The 20,407-nt window shown below is 41.0% G+C and overlaps 2 protein-coding genes across 6 annotated transcripts in view; both read left to right on the top strand.

The window, feature by feature from the left end:
* Window positions 1-2,440, top strand: part of specc1 (sperm antigen with calponin homology and coiled-coil domains 1) — a 131,355-nt gene extending 128,915 nt beyond the window's left edge. For all 5 annotated transcript variants that reach the window (XM_072674972.1, XM_072674996.1, XM_072674987.1 and 2 more), the window contains one exon: window positions 1,283-2,440. In XM_072674972.1, coding sequence (XP_072531073.1) covers window positions 1,283-1,372 — 90 coding nt within the window. In that variant the 3' untranslated portion in view covers window positions 1,373-2,440. The remainder of the gene's footprint in view (window positions 1-1,282) is intronic.
* Window positions 2,441-5,322: 2,882 nt separating this feature from the next.
* adora2b (adenosine A2b receptor) lies at window positions 5,323-19,920 on the top strand. The gene is made up of 3 exons (XM_072675048.1): window positions 5,323-5,414; window positions 5,797-6,271; window positions 15,705-19,920. Exons 2-3 carry the CDS (start codon window positions 5,952-5,954, stop codon window positions 16,444-16,446), a joined length of 1,062 nt encoding a protein of 353 aa, XP_072531149.1. The 5' UTR covers window positions 5,323-5,414; window positions 5,797-5,951; the 3' UTR covers window positions 16,447-19,920.
* Window positions 19,921-20,407: the final 487 nt, after the last annotated feature.

Below are 20,407 nucleotides of genomic sequence, written 5' to 3'. Positions count from 1 at the left end.
AGCGTGTGTGTACAGCCTGCACTTTGAATAGACTCTATATGTGTAGGTGTGCGTGTGCTACTAGATACAGTTCTTGGAATGCAGATGACCACTGATGTCTCTTACTAACTTTAACACTTAAGCAGTGTCTGATCCTGCGTCTTAAGACTATAAGCTCCACATCCCACAAATACACACACACACACACACACACCCTTATCTTAACAGACTGAATGAAGGTATGAAATTAATCCAGCCTTTTAATTTGATAAATCCATATGAAGGCAGTTATGAAATGTTATTGTTATGAATAGGGGATGTGCTATTTTGTTGTTCTGATTAAGAAATATTTAAATACTCTTTCAATAATTCAACACTCTTATTATATTTGATGTGGGCGTAGTGATGATATTGTTATTGTGATAAATTAAGTTCCTCCCTGCCCTCCCAATGTTCTCCGCAGTTTAGTCATTTTTAGTTCCGACCAACTAGACTACTTCCCCCAAGATGTGTAAAGCTGTCCAGCTTCTTTTTGAACTGTTGCCAATGCAACGTCTAACAGCTGAATGCGCTTAGAGCTTAGAGCTGTTATGTTAGCTAACAAATACACACACACAGCTTATCTGGTACCTGTATAGAAGTACTGCCAATAGAATAGGACTCTCTGGGGCAGATAAACATGAGTTTAATGGCAGGCGTGGGCTAGAGGGGTATAAAGCCCCCCCCCAGCATTGAGCTCTGGAGCAGTAGAACTGTGGAATGATGGTGCTCCATCCAGTACTTTTGGGATGAGTTGGCCTCATTAGTTTCTGACCTCACTAACACTCCTGACACTTAATTAGTTACTCCAACAAAAATAGGATTAACTCTTTTTTAATGCACTTGATTTCAGAAGAAACAACAAATGAGCTGGTGTCACAATACTTTTGTCCATATAATGTTTACAAACCGCTTGATTCTGTCATGTCCAGTTAAACAGCGTAATTCTCCACAACATAAGTGCTCATTTGAAGTCTCAGTTATAGCTTAATATTATTTATTTTATCACAGGATTCACCATTTGTTAATTTATATGGTGTTTGGACAGTGTATTTATTCAGTAATCACACTGTAATCTAACTGGGTTTGTACTGCATTTCTGTTATCCTGTATCAGGATGGTATATCTCTGCTCTGCTGCATCAGCCTGATCAACTGATTATCTTGTAGGTGCAGAGACACTTTCTATTCACATACTCACTTATATCACATTTGTCTCTCTCTCTCTGTCTCTCTCTCTGTCTCTTTCTCTGTCTCATCATCAGGACATAGATGAGCTGATGCACACAGACAGGCCAGACTGGCAGAGCGTGATGCAGTATGTTTCTCAGATCTACAAGTACTTCGAGACTTGACCTTTGTCTGGACCTTTAGAAAATGGGAGAACTTTGGAGCCACAGAAGCATCTTCTGCCTGCTTCTGTCCCCTTTCCACATCAGGATCTGACACACACATATACAACACTAGCAGAGCTTCTCCTTCTCAAAATCTCTCTTACACACACACACACACACACACACAAGCACACTACAAAACAGGTATGAGCTGTAGTTCTAGCCTGAAACCACACATTTTTACATTGACTTGTGTTTAAAGGACTGAAATTGCCAGGCTTGCCGGGCAGGACTGTTTTCATTTCATTTGAAGTTTGAAGTTGTTTTGAATGGTTAAGGTTTCTGTTTCTTCCACTTCTGCTTAGAACCACGGTACAGCTAGCAGTGTTAGAGTGCAGTTTGACTGTTACTGTTTACAGAGAACTGATTATTACCAAAAGTATAGAATATATTTAAATATATAAGTATTTTTGAATATTGTCTTTTTTTTCTCAGTGGATTTGGAGGAGGGGGTGTAAGCACTGCATTGGTACACTATAAAGAGGGTTGGGTACGTTCTGTTATGAAGAAGCATCGATTAAAGATTTACTATGTTTTCTGAAAGGTCCGCAAGACAGTTCATTCACTGGTTGAACATGAGGAGAGGGTTTTAGTCTAATCTTTGAGCTGTCAGTTTTAACTTTAGGCTGTGTCTTAGGAGAAACTCTAAGGTGAATCTGATTTGAAGAAGTGCAGCTGTCACTGACGGCAGCGACTGTACAACTCTGACATTCACTGTCTTTAGAGACGAACCTGTGCCAAATCCCACCACATTAAAAACACTAACGCAGCACTGAAGAGATATTTTATCATTCTTATTTTCATGGTTTACAGAAAAATAGAATCTGATTCCTATGAGATCAATAATTGTGGACAAAGTCGAACAGTCCCGACCTACAGCTGTATTTCCTTTTGGCTTTTACTTTTATTTATTGACTCCCTGTACTGTTCCAATGCTGTGCAATGCTAATGTCACCTGTTCTATCTGATACACCGCAGTTTTCTTTGGTGGCACAAATTCATGGACAGTTGCTGTTGATAATAAAGTCTTGTTGATCAAAACGCTCTCGTTCATGTACGTTCATTCAGATCATGAAAGGACAGAGAAAAACTGCCGCGTTTGCTCCGAAAGGCGACAAAGAATTTGAGAGGAGCGAAGCTTTTAGAAGGCCACTAAAAGCTCTCTAATACAGCTAGTGTCAGAGCAGTGAAACATGCGTGTGGGTGTGAATCGGAAAGCAACACTTGGGGGATTTTACCACACAGTCACTGGAGAATGCCTGCTGAATGTTACAGCCCACCTCTTTACCCAGTACACGCACACACCCCTGTTGATATGAAGAGTACACTTTTTGATGTTAGTTTACTATTAGTAAGACAAGTATTTCAGGCACAGGCAAAGTTATTCAGAGTGGTTAGGTATGAAATGCTCTGTTCTGGAGTCTGAATCTAAAGAGCAGAGTCAGAATCACATCAGTGATAATAGGAACCAGATGTGTAGCACGCCTCTGTAAGCTGAATGTGTTGCCTGTTGTCTGAGACACTGTTTAATGAAAAGGTGTGTGTACTGTGATTAGGTTTTAGTCTAAAATGTCTGAAGCTTCACTCAAACTGCTCTTAAATTTACCACAGATTGGAACAACTTTATACATACACCTCTGTAGTGTAGATTCACTGCTGGTTTTGGATAGTGAATAAAAGGTCATATTTTATTGTAGACCTCCCTCTCAGCACCACTGTAAAGAAATCTGAGTCAGTAAGTTTCTCATCACAATGAATCCTTTCACACCAAACCCACTCTGAATGACTGTTTACATCTCAACCTCTGAATTATACAGGATGGTTTTAAATAATAGAATTATCAGAAGAAGGGATGCACTGATATGGGATTTCTGGGCCAAAGCTGATAACTGATATTTTTCATGTACAGACAGTAAAACTGTCTGAAACTGTCTAAAAATCTGTCTAAAAAATCTGAAAGTGACTGATGACCAACATACAGGAGAGGAAATTAACACGTCAGAAAACCCACCTTTTGAAGCACGCTACAGAACATCTAGTCAAGCTAAACTCCTCACAGTACCCGGACCTAAACATCACAGACAATATGTGGATAAACCTTAAACACGCTTTGCAACTTCCAGTACGGAAGACTTTTACATTTACATTTACATTTAAGGCATTTAGCAGACACTCTTATCCAGAGCGACTTACAAAAGTGCTTTGCTATTTACCCAAGAAAAAGCCAGTGAAGAGAACGCAGCAGTGGAGTGACATGGCTGAATTTAGAAACGTTGAAGACGACCCGTGCCGCTGCATTCTGGATAAGCTGCAGGGGTCAGGGCTCTTTTAGCTGATACAAAAAACGTTGTGCTGTGATTTCTGTCAAAGAGGGTGTTACAAGTCCTGCCTCTGAAAGATGCCCAAACTGTTGCACAGGCCATGATTGATCTTTTTTATTTGTTTATATTTGTATGCTTTGAAAGACAGAGAACCTGCATTAGGTTTTGCTGAAAATGTTAAGAGTAACATCTTGGAGGGGAGTGGGTCTAAGATGCCACACTTCACAGTTGAGCCCTCAGTAGGTGCCTAATTCAGGGAGGTGCCTACCTGATAAACTATTCTCTAGTTTATCGACTTCATATATAGACTCATACTGTAATACAATATTATTTACAATAATAACAATTTAAATGTTATGCTTTATATATACGTATCTTTTAGTTTACATGCCTTATAATTGAGCATAGTTTACATAATTCATATTTAAATTCACTGTAGTTTACTTGCTTCAAAAATGTACTAATCTTATAGTTTATATGCCATATAAATTGACCTTTACTCTGGTAAGAGCTTTGCGCTGTAATGGATGGTTACAATATGGATAAAGGGGATGGGCTGGGAGTAAGTATGAGGTAGGTGGGTGTGTGTGTGTGTGTGGGGGGGGGGGGGGTTCTGTTCTGTTGTAGTATTTTGTTATAGAATTTCATTTTTTATTCATTTATACCGTGCTTCTGGATCCCTGTGAAACCAGTATTGGATAAAGTGTAAAGTATCTGTTGGTTGAGCAAGCACTGATGGTGGAGAGTACCTAGCTGATTATCCTGGTAAACAGATTGCAATGTAGAGGGTGGAGGATGAGCTGGGCCCTATGGGTAACCCCAAGTATGAGATTCCGGATTTTTTGTTCAGATTTTCCGGCTTCAGATTTACTTCCCTTCATTTCTGTTCACATTCAATACATCCATCATCAACTATCAGCTTCAAACAAAATACATAAAACACCAATTCTAAACATCTGTTCAATGGAAATCATTTTATTAAAGCAATTCTCTGCTGAGAGACATTTCTTTCTTTAACAAGAAGGACTGTGGTGAAGAGAACCCACTGCTGATGGCCTGTACTTCTAAAAGTGATGTACATCAGTCATTTAGTGTATTTGAGATATTACGTGTCAATCGAAAGCAAAGCAGGACCAGTACCATCAGTACTGACATCACTCAGCTAAGACACATTTCCACCACTGTGCCATCTACTCTGCCCTACATGTCAGTCTTGTGTACTGTCCCTTTCACGTTTTCCACTTCAGCTCTGAACACCCAGCATCCTGTTTCACTGTTTGCCTAAACAGGGTTGAAAAGCTTGTGGTGGTTCAAATCTTTCACTGTTACCCGTCTTTTCCCTCTTACTGCACATGAGTGTGTGGGGAAAGTTGGATTACACGCGTGTGTTTCTGCTACCTACGTCCTACATGACGTCGTCGTGTGGTCGGAAGCTGTTACAGAGCGCAGCGTCTACACGGCACAACGCAGGGGCAGCTCCCAATGGGGGGCGGGGCCAGCACGTACGCGGGCGTGGCCATGTCGGCGTGGGGGCGGAGCCACGGTCTGTGATGGACTTAGCTAACGTAAGTGTCTGAAGAGGCATGCGTGCCGCGCGCTGCGCTGGGTCTGAAGTTTTGCTCCTCGGCGCTGCTGCAGCTCAGAGCAGCGGGAGACAGACGGCGGGTTAAACACTGAGGAGGGTAAGAGTTTCCCAGCCTTTACTCCAGCCTTTACTCACCTTTACTCACCTTTACTCACCTTTAAACCTTAAAAAGCTTTAAATCCCCACCCTTTATTGCTCCTTTCCACACCCTCGCCTCGTACCCTGTCGCGAGGGCTTCTTATGAGGTGAGCCGAGCCGAACTTGCTCAGCCTCGTTGCTTTAGGTGTTTCTGCAGATTCTCTAGTCAGAGCTGACAGGGCTGTGGGCTTGTGTAGAGCACCTGTAAAGAGCCCAGAAGAAGAAGGAGAAGGAGAAGGAGAAACATAAGGTCTAGGCTGAGTTGCTAGTGTAAAGTAAGTGGCTACAGTGGTTTGATGATCTTCACTCTTCGCGCTCTCGCTTCTCTTTTCGGCTTCTAGATGGCAGTTTGCGCAAACCACGTTGGGAAAGTGCCGGACTGTTGCTGCACAAGGCTGTGCCCCTCACCCTCACCCTCACCCCTGAAGCTGCCCTCGGCGTCCTAAACGGCTCCTTTCCGGCGGTGTGTCCCCCCTCCCTGCACGTCTCCGCTGAGATGAGTACGTACTACATCGTCATTGAATTGATCATCGCCGTTCTGTCGATAGCGGGCAACGTGCTGGTGTGCTGGGCCGTGGCCATCAACTCCACTCTCAAAAACGCCACCAACTACTTTCTGGTGTCGCTGGCCGTGGCCGACATCCTGGTGGGCTGCCTCGCCATCCCTTTCGCCATCACCATCAGCATCGGACTCTGCTCGGACTTTTACGGATGCCTTTTCCTGGCCTGCTTCGTGCTGGTGCTCACTCAGAGCTCCATCTTCAGTCTGCTGGCCGTCGCTATCGACAGATATCTGGCCGTCAAGATTCCTCTAAGGTGAGTTGTGGACCGTTTCTGCCGAGACCAGCATGTAGACGCAAGCTCTCTGACTAGCAGTGGAGATGAGCCTGTGTGTTGGGGTTTAGAGGCTGCTGTGTCTGCAGGAGTCATAGCTGACTCTGTCTGGTTGGGATGCTTTATATGATAGATGAAAGTGAAGAAGTGAAGACACCTGGACAGCAGGTCATGTGCTTTATATATATACTGACCTATACACTTTAGATATTGACCTGTACTGCTTATAAGCTTCAGCTGTTGACTATAGTGACTTTAGTGTTACTCTGGTTCTGGTTTGTATGCTTTGTAATTTTAGCCCTATGCTGTGGTTTATATGCTTTGTACATCAAGACATACTGCGGTTTCTGTGCTGTGTAAGTTGAATTAGGCTTTGGTTTATAAGCTTCACATGTTGATTTATGCTCTGCTATATATGTTCTATATTGATATTCATTCTGTAGTTAATATGCTTCACATGGTTGACAGGCTTCATATTTAGACTATGATATGCTTCATATATAGATTTATATACTACTGTATACATCAAATGTATGTTTCAAATATAGACGCATACTCTAGTTCATTGACTTCATATATAGACTCATACTGTAGTTTATGTTTTACAATAATAACAATTTAAATGTTATGCTTTTATATATATATATATACATATCTTCTGGTTTACATGCCTTATAATTGAGCGTACTTTAGTTTACATGCTTCGTATTTAAATGTACTGTAGTTTACATGCTTCATAGGAACTTCAAATGAACTTTCTGTAGTTTACTTGCTTCATAAATGTACTAAGTTCAAGTTATATACAATATATGTCATATAAATGGACCTTTACTCTGGTTTAGGTGCTTCACACGTTCACAGCGCACATGAGCATTGTAGGTAATGTAGGAGCAGATAATAATGAATGGGTGAACATTTCATAATATTTCATCAAAGTTGATTTCATCTGCTCAATGTTATGGTATTCCTATAGAATGTACTGGTATTTACTCAGCACTCCACAATGCAGCGGCAGGGGAGATCAATGGCTTATCCTCTAGGACCTTCCCATGGTGAAACCTGTACGAAGTTCAACAGGATCTTGCTGCCGTTTTTGCTCTTCTTCTTCTTCTTCTTCGTCTTGTTCAGAAATGCTGAAGGCATTTCAGGTTGGCTCTGATGGACAGTGGAATTAGAAAGACTTTTATTAATCAGAGTGTTTCCGTTGGTGTTTGTTGCTGAGGTTGGAGTTGATAATCTGCTCTTGCAGCACGTCCACCTCAAGACTCTGGCAGGGTGCTGGTCAAGTCAGGATAAGGCTATCAAAGAGGATTAGGAACATGGGTTGCTTACCTAAACTGACGTTGATAACTGGAATTGAAAGTTTCTTTGGCATGCAGGGCCTGTGTGATTGATTTTGGGGTTTCATTAAATAGCAGTTGTGGTGGGATTTCTTACTAATCTGTTGCCTTCATTCTGGGCCCAGCGGTATCCACACCAAGCTCCTGGATGAATGTGCCTCTGTTTATTTATTTAACCACTAGCACCCATTTGTATTGATATCTGGAAAGTCGTTGGCAATGGCATATTTAAGCTAATCACAAGCACAAAGGTTTGGCCTCAGATTTCCTCTTGCTGTCATATGAATTTGTTCAACTTCAGTAGCAGCAGCAGCTTGCCTAATTTACTGTCCTAAAGCACTGGTTAAACAGACTACCCAGGTAGTGGATGATAACTATTGTGCTTTCTGAACGAGATGTCTGGAACTGGTGAAGTAAACACTGACAGAAACAAAATCTCTACTATCTGCATGAATGCTATTTGTATTTGTTCTATTATTAATTTCTATTATTCATTAAGTAAATAAATGATCGTTGCCCAGATAAATAGCTCTTTTGCCCAGTACTCTATGCACAATAATGTAATGACTGTGTTAAAAAGTAATGACTTTTTCACATGGTGTTCCCCGTACAACTGAATTTGGGAAATCCCATTGACTAGTCATTGATTTCTTCAACGCCGACATCCAGAATGATGCAAGGATGGACACATCCAGTTCAACTGATTTATCCCTGACCTGTGCTTAGCAAGTAGACACCAACACATTGTGTGTGTGAGCTACTCTGTTTAAAAACAGGGTTAAAAGGTCTAACATGATGCAGGGGGATGAACGATCAGCAAGTCTAGCTGCATGTAGAACAAGGTTTAAAAGGGAGAGCGGTTCTGAAGGTGAAAGGACATTTCTCCCGCATCAGTACTTCACTTCACCTTCCTGTCACAGTAATCGGAATTAGCAAACGTGGTACAGTATGTAGGATGTAGGTCACATTTCATGTCTGCAGACAAACGAAAGCGAAAAGAGATTTGAGTGTTTGTAGTCTTACAGAACCACGACTGCTTTACATGAGTGCTTCTGCAGCTGCTTGTGTAGTTAGGAACAGACAGCCCACGCAGGTTTCCCCCCCAAAAAAACACCATGGTCTACTCCCACGACCTCAGGTTTCTCTCAAGTTGTTCGTTTGTCCTTTTCAATTCAGATCAAGTTTTAAAAAATGCTGATTTTTAGGCCTGTCCTCATTCTGTTCCAATGGGACCAGACTTCCCCATCACTTTCCCTTGTTTTTCATTCAACACTAACCCCAGCGTGACTCGCTCGCCCCAACACAAAAGCTGTGCTCCGAGTATAGCTGCTAGTGTCTAGAGGGACTGAAAACTCCATGGAAGAAAAGACTGCCATTGCATAATCTGAAGTGTGGACTTGCATCCCAATAGCCTGTGCCTCCATTATTGCACACAAATACGGGCAAGGCATGTGGGTGAGAGCTGGTTTGATGTTACTTTCAGAGCCTTTTTTTTGTCAGGGATGCATAGAACCTCTCTCACAGCTACATACACACCATTTACAGTGAAAACAGCCCAGGGGCTGAGCTTTAGAAGCCTTTTCTCAGAGCACCGATTACTCTTGGGGTACACACAGTCCTCAGTAAAGACTGATTCACACAGCCACCCTCAGTGGATATTCGTTTATGATAAAGTATTAATATGGCAAGCTCATAAGACAAGCAGTCCTCATTTGTTAGCCTCTGAGCAGTGTCAATAACATCTGATATGAGATCAGATGATATTTGTTAGTATTAAAGTTAATATTATAATCTGTTTAATAAGACCATGTTTATTGAGGACTGTTACTCTATGCTAAAAGAATGTCTTTTAAACTTGATACAACTTGTATTGATTGGACTGCTTTGTTCTGTTTTCTTCTCTTAGAATATTTAACAGGACCCTTGTAAACATTAACCAAACAGAAAGAACGCTTCTAGAAGAAAAATGTACTTAAATTTAAATATATAAAATTAAATATATAAACATTTATTATTTTTATGGCTTGTAAACTTAAAAACAATATCACCCAGTAAATAACATACAGAAGAAAACAAAATAGCTTAAAGAGAATAAATTACAGCACTTAAAAATACTGCATTACCTACAAATTGGGACTCCGAGTGGTCAAGCGGACTAAGGCGCTGCCACTATGACCTGAAGACCACTGGGTCATGCTGCCTGCCACCAGCAACCGGAGCCTGAGAGAGCATAATTGGCCTTGCACTCTCTGAGTCTGTAGATGGCCAGCACTGGTGTCTGTTAGCTGATGCATCAGAGCTGTGTATCTGGCACTTTCATCTGAGTGGGTTGGTTGCCCAGTGACGTTGCATCACCGGTAGTTTAAAAAGGGGCATTGGCTGGCTGCGCGTGGCAGGGGGAAGAGTTCTATCGAGTGGGTTGGGTAACTGGCTTTCTAAAATTAGGGAGGAAAATCAGTATAACTACGTTAGGGTCGTTTTGGTATAACAGTACAGGCGCAATATTGCCCAGCCCTAGTTGCCCATTTTAGTTATTGGCTCATCACAGTTTAGTTTTAATTATATGAAATATTGCTGTATTATGTGATGATGAAAGCTGCTTATGAATGTGAATGTTGGCAAAATACCAATGGTAAGTAGAGTAAATGTCTATCCATAGAGAATAGCTTTAATGAACTACAGAATAGACCAGACAGACCAGATAAACAACTAAGAGAAACATCTTCATCACTGTTACAAATGTTAAACATTCATATTAGCTGGCTTGACAAAACTCTTTGAATCTACTGTCCTCAACAAAAGTCCTCTTGGTGGCACCAACAAGGACTGACAGGAATAATTAGGGAACAGGATGCTTACAGGTCAGGGTCAAGAAAACGGGGCTTAGAAGTACTGAACAGTACTGGACATGTGAAGTGTTCTGAAAGACGGGCAACATGGGGAATCCATGCTGTCCGTCAGGAGCATTTCATTGTCCTAATGCTGACCAACGACCTGCGGAGGCAAGGGAGCCGTGGGCTTAGAATAGAATGAAAGGGGGCTGGCAAGCGTCATCATGCCAGAACTATTCCCCTCTTCCTTTCATTCATGTGCTCTCAGAGCATGACTGACAAAGTTAAATGTAGCAGCAGGCAGCATTGTACCTGTATCCGCATTGTTATGTATTTGTTTACTGTAATTCAGTTATGCTTCAAACCTAAATCTTCAAAATCAAAAGCGGACTAAAATCCCCAAGTGCACTGATGGAGCTCATAGGATTACAGCACTTAAAGGGCAGAGAGGAAGAAGTCAACAGTAATCACAAATAAGAATGACACAAAGAGTCATACTCTTGTGATTCAGTCACTACTGAACAGCTAAGTGCCCCTTCTGTCTGCCAAAGAACTAAAGAAAAACAAGGCAGCAATCTCTTTAGTCACCATCATTGCAGCCATGCACTCTACTCTACCCCACTAGAGCATGGTTGGGTGTTGGGCTGTTATTGATGGCCGTCTGGATCATCTCTGTCCATGGCGAAGAGAAACGCTGTGACAGCCTTTGGGAGGGCCTGATGAATAATGCATTCTGTGTATTACTCACTTGGCTCCATCAGAGTGGGCAGACTCTGCAGCATCTGAGCACCAATGATCAAGTGACCTGCACTAAAGAGTTAGGGACATCACTCAAGCCTGCATATGCAGAGCTGAGGTAGTTTCCTCTGTGTAGGCATCATCCCTCTATAACTGGTAGAAAACACAAGCTACGAAGTTGGGTCACGATTCAAATGAAGACCATACACATGTCCAAAAGTTTGTGGACACCCCTTTTAATGAATGCATTTAGCTACTTTACATTGCACCCATTGCTGACACAGATGTGTAAAATGCACAAACACAGCTTGTCTAGTCCCTATAGAGAAGTACTGCCTATAGAATAGGAGATAAGCATGGCGCAGATAAACATGCCAGCGTGGGCTAAAGAGGTAAAATGCCCTCTCAGCATTAAGCTGTGGAGCAGTGGAACGGTGTTCTCTGGAATGATGGTTCTCCATCTAATACTTTTTGGATTAGTTGGGGAACTGGGGATGAGGTGGGATGGTGATCATCTAACAGTCTGACTTTACTAACGCTCTTGTCACTAATAAATTCAAATCCTTACAACATTGTTTCAAGTCTAGTAGAAAGCCTTCCTTGGACAGCAGAGAGAGTTACTCTAACAAAAGCTGGATAAACTCAATTTGTAATACTTTTGAATTCAGTAGAAACAATGAATAAGCAGGTGTCCCAATACTTTTGTCCATATAGTATACCTACCGTTGCAATTCCAGTGGTTTATTTTGACTTGCTGTTTACGCACAATAACAGAACTCATTAAATGACATGATGTGGTCATGATAAAAGCAGAGCAACATGTAAAAGTTTGACCAGCTATATGTTGTTTGCTGAGGTGTATTAAACACAGCTTCTAATGCACAGTTGCTCAGTCTTCTGCCCTTGCAAAATTGCACAGGTGGAGGAAAAAAGATTTCCACAAACCGTCAGCAAGCCTTTGATGCAAATGTAAAACCCACTGTTAAAAGGCTGAAGCTGAAAATAGCATGGCTTCTGTAACATTTCTATGCAAAACGATAATTTAATGATGTCATGCAAAACATACATGCAAGATGATCCATGAATACCTCCGAAAAAAAATTTAAAGACATTTAACTGCTATAAAAAGTGTTTTCTTTCAAAACTGTGATTTCTGTCAAAGGGAGTGTTACCATCTATTGATTCTAGAAGGTGTCCAAACCGGCACAGGCCGCCTTCATATATTTTTTTATGTTCACTTAACCTTTGCATAAAACTCTATGCTTGAGTTGTTGCCACAAAGATGGCAAAAACATTTCTCAGAAGACCCGAAAAGAAAACTCAAGACCCAAATATAGTCATGAGGTTTTCATTAACCCAAGAGCTGCTTCCTGTGATACACCATTCTTGCCATGATTTACAATCCGTCTTTGATATTTTTTCACTTGTGCTCGGGCCTGATTTCCTGTTCTTGGTTTAGTGTTCTGTGGTAGCAAAATTGTCACATCACATTAGCACAGGTGTGAGAAGGTAAGTGGAAATGTAGATGCATTATTTCTTACTGTATGTAAAAATAAAAAAAATCCAATATATACGCATGAGCATATGCTATTCCACTATTGTTTGTTTCACATATACAAGCTAAAATATACAGATATGCACATTTCCATTTACACATAGGCACTTATGTAGCAGAGTCTGTAGTAAAATAGACATTGCGGTACAGTCATTAAGGGAGATTTAATAATGTTATATTCTAAAATATCAGATATGCAACATTTGGTAACATTTAATTCAATGCTCATGATTGTGTTATTTCCATATGTGGAATAATGTATTTGAATAATGTATTTATAAAGCAATACATAAATATTTATGAATAGATTATGCCAGTACTCGCAACATGGCTTTTTATAAAATGTTAAGAAATGTTAATGTATTTACATACCATGTGTAAATGTTGAATATTTATATTACATTTCCATAAATATATTTAAAATACTAGAAATATATTTTCCCTCTCTTAAACCAGATCTGTGAAATCTTGGTGTTCTCAGCAGCGTCACAAGGACAGTGCTTGCCGTTTAAAAACGTGTGTTTTTCTGCTTCATGAAGGAGGCCTCAAATACAGTGTTACCCAAGATTCAGTTTATATACAGTGCCCTCCATAATTATTGGCACCCCTGGTTAAGATGTGTTCTTTAGCTTCTAATAAATTGAGTTTTTTTCTAAATAATATAGGACCACGATGGAAAAAAGAGTAAAATCCAACCTTTAACTCAAGTGAATTTTAAGGGGAAAAAAATCCCTCACTAAGAAATAATTATTCTTCATAAAATCACCTGTTCCACAATTATTGGCACCCCTAACATTTCTTAGGAAATAAATGTAATTAAAGTATTTCTGTCAATTCTACAGTAGTTTACGAAGTTGATCAGAGTATGTAGGAACATTTAATTAGTAATTCACAACTTCCTGTTTCCCTGGGGTATAAATATGATGTGACAGAGGCCATTTCTCTTCAACATGGGAAAGACAAAGAAACATACCATTCAAGTAAGGCAGATGTGTGTTGACCTCCACAAGTCAGGCAATGGCTACAAGAAAATAGCCACTCACCTCCACCTGTCCATATCTACTGTCAGATGAATTATTACGAAGTTTAAAACAACTGGAACAGTGGTAAACAAGCCTGGATGAGGACGAAGTTTATTTTGCCACCATGCACAGTGAGGAGGATGATAAGAGAAATAAAAAGGTCTCCAAAGCTCACTGTTACAGAATTGCAACAAATGGTAGCTTCTTGGGGTCACAAAGTCTCCAAAACAACCATCAGGCGCTGTCTGCATGCCAACAAGCTGTTTGGGAGGCATGCACGGAAAAAACCTTTTCTCACTCACAATCATAAACGCAAACGTTTGGAGTTTGCTAAGCAGTACTGGAACTTCAACTGGGGCTGTGTGCTTTGGTCAGATGAAACTAAGATAGAGCTTTTTGGCAACAAATGCTCTAAGTGGGTCTGGCGTAACACAAGAGCTGAGTATACAGAAAAGCACCTCAAGCTCACTGTGAAATATGGGGGAGGATCAGTGATGCTGTGGGCCTGTTTCTCTTCCGAAGGCCCTGGGAACCTTGTTAGGGTGCATGGCATCATGAATGCTTTGAAATACCAGGACATTTTAAAACAAAATCTGGTGGCTTCTGCCCAAAAGCTGAAGATAGGTCGTCACTGGGTCTTTCAGCAAGATAATGACCCAAAACATATGACCAAATCTACACAGAAATGGTTCACCACACACAGAATCAAGCTCCTCCCATGGCCATCTCAGTCCCCAGACCTCAACCCCATTGAAAACCTGTGGGGTGAGCTGAAGAGGAGAGTGCAGAGAAGAGGACCCAGGTCGCGGGATGATTTAGAGAGATTGTGCAAAGAGGAATAGTCAAAGATCCCTCTATCTGTATTCTCCCATCTTGTGAAACATTATAAGAGGAGATTAGATGCTGTTTTGTTGGCAAAAGGGGGTTGTACAAAGTATTAACATCAGGGGTGCCAATAATTGTGGCACACATGATTTGATGTTAAACTATTATTTCTTCATGTGGGATTTTTTTCCAACTGAATAAATTCACTTAAGTTAAAGGTTGGATTTTACTTTTTTTCCCATCATGGTCCTATATTATTTAGAAAAAAACTCAATTTATTAGAAGCATAAGAACACATCTTAACCAGGGGTGCCAATAATTATGGAGGGCACTGTATGTGCAGATGCATGTCAACACTGTCTAAAAAAAAAACATGTATCTTCAAAATTAAGGACTTTACAGGAGAAGGCAAAAATTTTCTTAACTTTGAATGGAGGTCAGTGTAAAATAAGAGTTGATTATATTGGTCTATTCATCCAGAATTATGTACACAGTGTACAGAACAGCTACAGAGTTCAGACCATGGAGACAACTAAAAATGGACAAAAATGGAGATGCATGTTTTGCACTGGACAGCAGTGATGTGTACTAGATTTACAAGATATGAACCATCAAAGTCTAAATGCTGTTTAGTTAGGTACTTTGTACAGGGTGAAGATCTAGGGATGTAGATGACAATGTTGTTTTTTTGTTTTTTGTTTTTTACAATGTTTTGTTCATTAAAATATTAACAAGTCATTAGAGCACATCAACAGTGGCTGACTAACATGTCACCGTTGGACACCATTGTCTACCTTCCTACAAAATATATTTCCAGGCCAAACCTGCTCCACATACACAATGTTTCTTTAGGGCCTTTAAAAGAATCTTGAGCTGAACTTTAGGAGTATGGAGGAGGGACCTTTACAATAATTGTTGAGGGGAAAAAACATTTTTAGGTTACATGTTTTTCAGGGTGTTGTACCAACAGATGTTTTGGGATTTAACATATGGAAATGTGCTCATTCCTTGCAGACAAAAGTAGAAGGGTTTACTCTGTTGCTCTCGATCAGATTCACCCTTTACCCAGGCTGATCTCTTTCTCTCTCCTCCCTCTCTTCTCAGGTATAAGGAGCTGGTTACAGGCAAGCGGGCGAGAGAAATCATCACCATCTTATGGATTCTATCCTTTATCATTGGCCTTATTCCATTTGCGGGCTGGAACAACAAAGACAATGCCTGCATCATGGCCAGAAATGCATGTGTTCTGTTCCAAAACTCGAACTTTAGTGATGGAGAGGACCTGGACACATACCAGAGCTTCTTCCAGAGCTGCCATCTCCCCTGCCAGTTTGAGAACGTGGTGGACATGCGATATATGGTCTACTTCAACTTCCTTGGCTGTGTGCTGCTGCCGTTGCTTATCATGTTGGTCATCTATGTCAAAATCTTCACAGTGGCTCGGAAGCAGCTCCGCCAGATTGAACTCAGGAGCACAGTGGGGAACGGCGAGAGCCACCACCATCATGGGCTGCTGCAGCGCGAGATTCGTGCTGCTAAATCTTTATCCATCATTGTGGGGTTGTTCGCCTTGTGCTGGCTGCCAGTACACATCCTCAACTGCCTTACGCTCTTCACTCAACTAGCCAAGGCTGACTATGTCATGTATGTGGCCATCATCCTCTCGCATGCCAACTCGGCTGTCAATCCCATCATCTACGCATATCGCATCAGGGAGTTCAGGCACACCTTCCGGAAGATCCTGGCACGCCACTTCCTGTGCCGACGGGACGAGCTTTACTTGAGCTCCAATGGGAGCAGCCGAAACCCAGACCAAGTAACCATGACCATTGCCCCATTGTTATAGCCATGGGTAACTATATAAATATATATATATATATATATATATATATATATATGCTATTCTAGTGTAAGTTAATTTAACCTTATCCTTAATCAGTATCATTCAAAATATGGGAAGCAATGTTTACAGACCAGAGAATAGCTGCAGAAATATCTGACGGGGTATTTAGGAAAATGCCCAGAATGTGGACCACTGAGTTATTTATGGGGACTAAAAGGACCCTTAACCAGATCTTAGAAAACAGGTCTCTCTCTGGAACTTTTATTGTTAAACTATAGAGAGGGACCACCATGCTTTTCTTCTTTTATCACTACAGCACCAATGGAAAAAACAGAACCTCCTCTTCATTCTGACACACAACTAACAAGCTTGAACAAACCGCACACTTCATTCCAAGCCTTAACAGACCGACGTATGAAACTAGTCAAAATGCCTCCATACCTGGTTTAAGATTTGACTTTTGTTCAAGGACCGAGAGATTCAGCCACCTTGGTTTATGGTAAATATACCATAGAACATGGAAATTCCACAGAGCACCAAAGTTTATGGTGCGGCGTCACCAAAAGCTCATCTCGAAGAAAGTCACACAACTTGCGAACATCCCAAAGGAGCAATCCACAGCCAGATGGAACATCAACTGATCATGGTGAACACATAGGCCACATAGAAGAGGTTTCAACACTTGACCTGGAAAGGTCTTTTAAAGTGCCATATGCTTGCATTTTTAAAACCTTTTTAAATCTTCACAATTTAGAAGGCTGCGTTAGAAAGCTCAGGAAACCATGGAAGGAAGGTAAACACAGACATAAAGCATCTTAAGGAAGTTCATTGTTCACACAAACGTACGCTGTGCTTCACTAAAAGAAATCAGCTCGTAAAATGATTTCTACAGCGTATTTTAAGTTATTTTTTAGCAGTTCTTATGCCTCTGGAATGATTATTAAGCCCCGTCTGGTAGTTCACAAGCAGACTGTTTGCAAGTTACATTGCAAGATTCGAGGATAAAACTGCTTAGCAAGCCATGCTAAGTTACATTTTTGAGCGGCATTTTTAACTGACCTCCCAGACACAAACTGCATTTCTCTGCCGCTCGCTCATACACACTCCGAACGGTCCCAGCTGCACCGGTGCTCATCTTGGGGAGGATTTGGTGTTGTCTCTCATGCGGGTGCGTCACTGCCCCCAGGGGCCCAGTTTGTCATTGAATGTTCAACTGTGAGTGTGTACTTTAGGCCGAAAGCAGAGTGGAGAGCCTGCAGCTGAGTGTGTCTGCAGCACTAAGATTTAAAGTGTCACCTCTGCTCCAAACTAGGAGTGGTCTGCTATTTCTACACTTCGTTCTGTCAATACTGTGAATTTTAGTCATTGCCACCCCTGCCTGTTGTGACACTCTGCCCCAGTTGATAAAAATCTCATTGCTCAGAGATACCATGTACCAAGTGGCAGTGCCCATTCTGTTAAATGAGAGAACTGTTTGAGTCAGGGGCAATTAGAAATGTAATTATGATGTGATTTAGTGTGTTGATGGCTGGCACTGAACAAGGAGAAATCCAAATGCTCTTCTTTTATATTGTAGGTGAGCGTTTGTCTGCATATCTTATAAATGGGAGTCTTTTAATATTAAAAGCGGACAATTATCTCACTTTAGTTTGATCCATTAGTGTGGGATTAAAGCATCAGTGTTCATTTGGGGAGGTCTGAAGTTCAACACAAAACATCAATTATCAAAACTGAAAACTGAATTGCACTAAATTTGGGAAAAGTGCTTTCAAGCCCAGATTAAAGTGTTTCAAAATTAGGGATCATATCTGTATCAGCAGTATAATGATTCAGCAGTATAATGATTCAAAATGAATCATTAATGTTATTATTGTACTCTGGAAAATCAGGATGTTTAGGTGACACTAGACTACTGTGGTAATACGCAGTCAGCTCCACTGACCATATAGCAGCACTCTATAGTTCTGTAATTACAGACTGCAGTCCATCTGTTTCCCCTTTCATCCTGTTCTTCAAAGCTCAGGACGCCACAGGAACACCACACAGCAGGTATTATTTGGGTGGTGGGTCAACCTCAGCATTGTGAGAGACAAAAACAGCAGTGCTGCTGGAGTTTTTAAACACTTCAGTGTCACTGCTGGACTAAGCATAGTCCGCCAACATCCTGTGGGCAGCTTCCAGTGACCACTGATAAAGGACTAGAGGATGACCTGACTTCCCATCTACAAGATGGACTAACTATGTATGGGTGTCTAATAGAGCAGACAGTGAGTGGACACAGTATTTAAAAACACTCTCTAACATGCCACCACCATGTCAGGGTCACTGCAGTGCTGAGAATGACCCACCACCCAAATACGACCTGCTCTGTGGCGGCCCTGTGGGGTGAAAGGAGGCTGACGAAGTATGTGTAGAACCATATGGACTGCAGTCAGTAATTACAGAACTATTAAGTGCTTCTATATGGTAAGTGGAGCTGTTAAATAGGCAGAGTTCATGCCAAACCATGACTGTATATCTGCATTTTATTCATTTGACTGCATTTCTGGTCCTATCCAAGCTGCATTTATCTGTAATGTGAATCCAGCTGGATGTAGTCCCAGTTTCTACATTTTATAAATGTGTATATTTTGGCATCGACTGATATGTACATGTAAAACGTTGGATGTCACCATCTGCCCAATATTCCCCTATCTATATATCCCTACTGATCACACTTTCTTGGCTTGACAACACATTACCCAACAGCTCTGTAATGATCAAAATGACTGGATTTTAACAGCAGACTGACAGAAACTTGCCTTTTCTAGTCATAAATCAGGCTCTCCCGTGCTTAGGCTCCCATTGGTCTGATGTGTCCGGCTGAGCTTGGGCAATGCACTGATGTGTGATGTTCACATTACTGACAGGTTCTCCCTCAGATATGAAAAATTGATTGTTCCAGAGCAAAGGGGCAGTAAGAGTGTTCGCACTGTAGGGTCTAAACGATATACTTACATTGTTTCATTACTACTTCTAAGGGCTAAACTGCAGGAGTGTGCCAAACTTAATGGACATTCCCATGGAGACCAATCTGTACTGCACTGTACTGGTGTTACCGTCATTTAATTAATTCCTTTAAAGATCTATTGTGTACTTTTAATAGTATGGTGAACACAGTAAAGTAGGAAAAAAGGCCTTCAGTTTCATTTTGAGTATAATGTAAGTCTACTCTAGTTCTAACAATAATGCCTTTTGGAGGAGAGAGAGAGAGAGGGAGAGAAACAGACCTTTTTCCTAAGTGTTATTTTATAATGTGCTACAGGATTCGCCACTAATCAGCACACACTGTGGTTCACAATTGATGTTCAGTGCTTTTAAATGTTGAAGTGTTGCCACAATGGATTTGTCAGTTGTAAAAGAAAACAGTACTGTTATTTAACATGAATCTGTATGTTTGGTGACATATTTTGTTAATAAAAGCTCTTTCTATAAAAATCAGCTCCTCGGTTACTTTTAAAGCAATGAAAGAGATGGTTTAATAGGCCTTAACCATTAATATGTTTACTGTGTTTATGTATGCATAGCAAAATAACAAACATGCTAGTGAGACAATGTGTGTGTTCTGACAGAGACTGGTTCACTGTGCTGGCAGCCTTCGCTTAAACATAAGCACTGCTGTGGTAAAGGAGCCAAAGCCGCAGAGAACAAACCAGATGCTAGCAGTCAATGAAGAGAAACAATGTGTCAAATGGTTTTCAAACACTTAAACACAAAACTAGACCACTACTGTTAACCTAATTATCTTAGCAGGCTACATTCTCTGGCTAAACACTCTGAGCAGATTCCACAAGATGGACACAGCCTACTGTCTGATAAAAAGATCTGCAGAATAAAAGGCCATGAACTTCTCTTGCGAAGGCTAAAAATACTGAAATTTCAACTGGTTATGGGAGCATCGCTCTGGTCCGTTGTTTTTCGTTCA

The sequence above is a fragment of the Salminus brasiliensis genome, chromosome 1, assembly GCF_030463535.1.
Source record: "Salminus brasiliensis chromosome 1, fSalBra1.hap2, whole genome shotgun sequence".
NCBI classification, from domain to species: Eukaryota; Metazoa; Chordata; class Actinopteri; order Characiformes; family Bryconidae; genus Salminus; species Salminus brasiliensis.
This window is presented reverse-complemented; position numbering and strand designations above follow the sequence as displayed.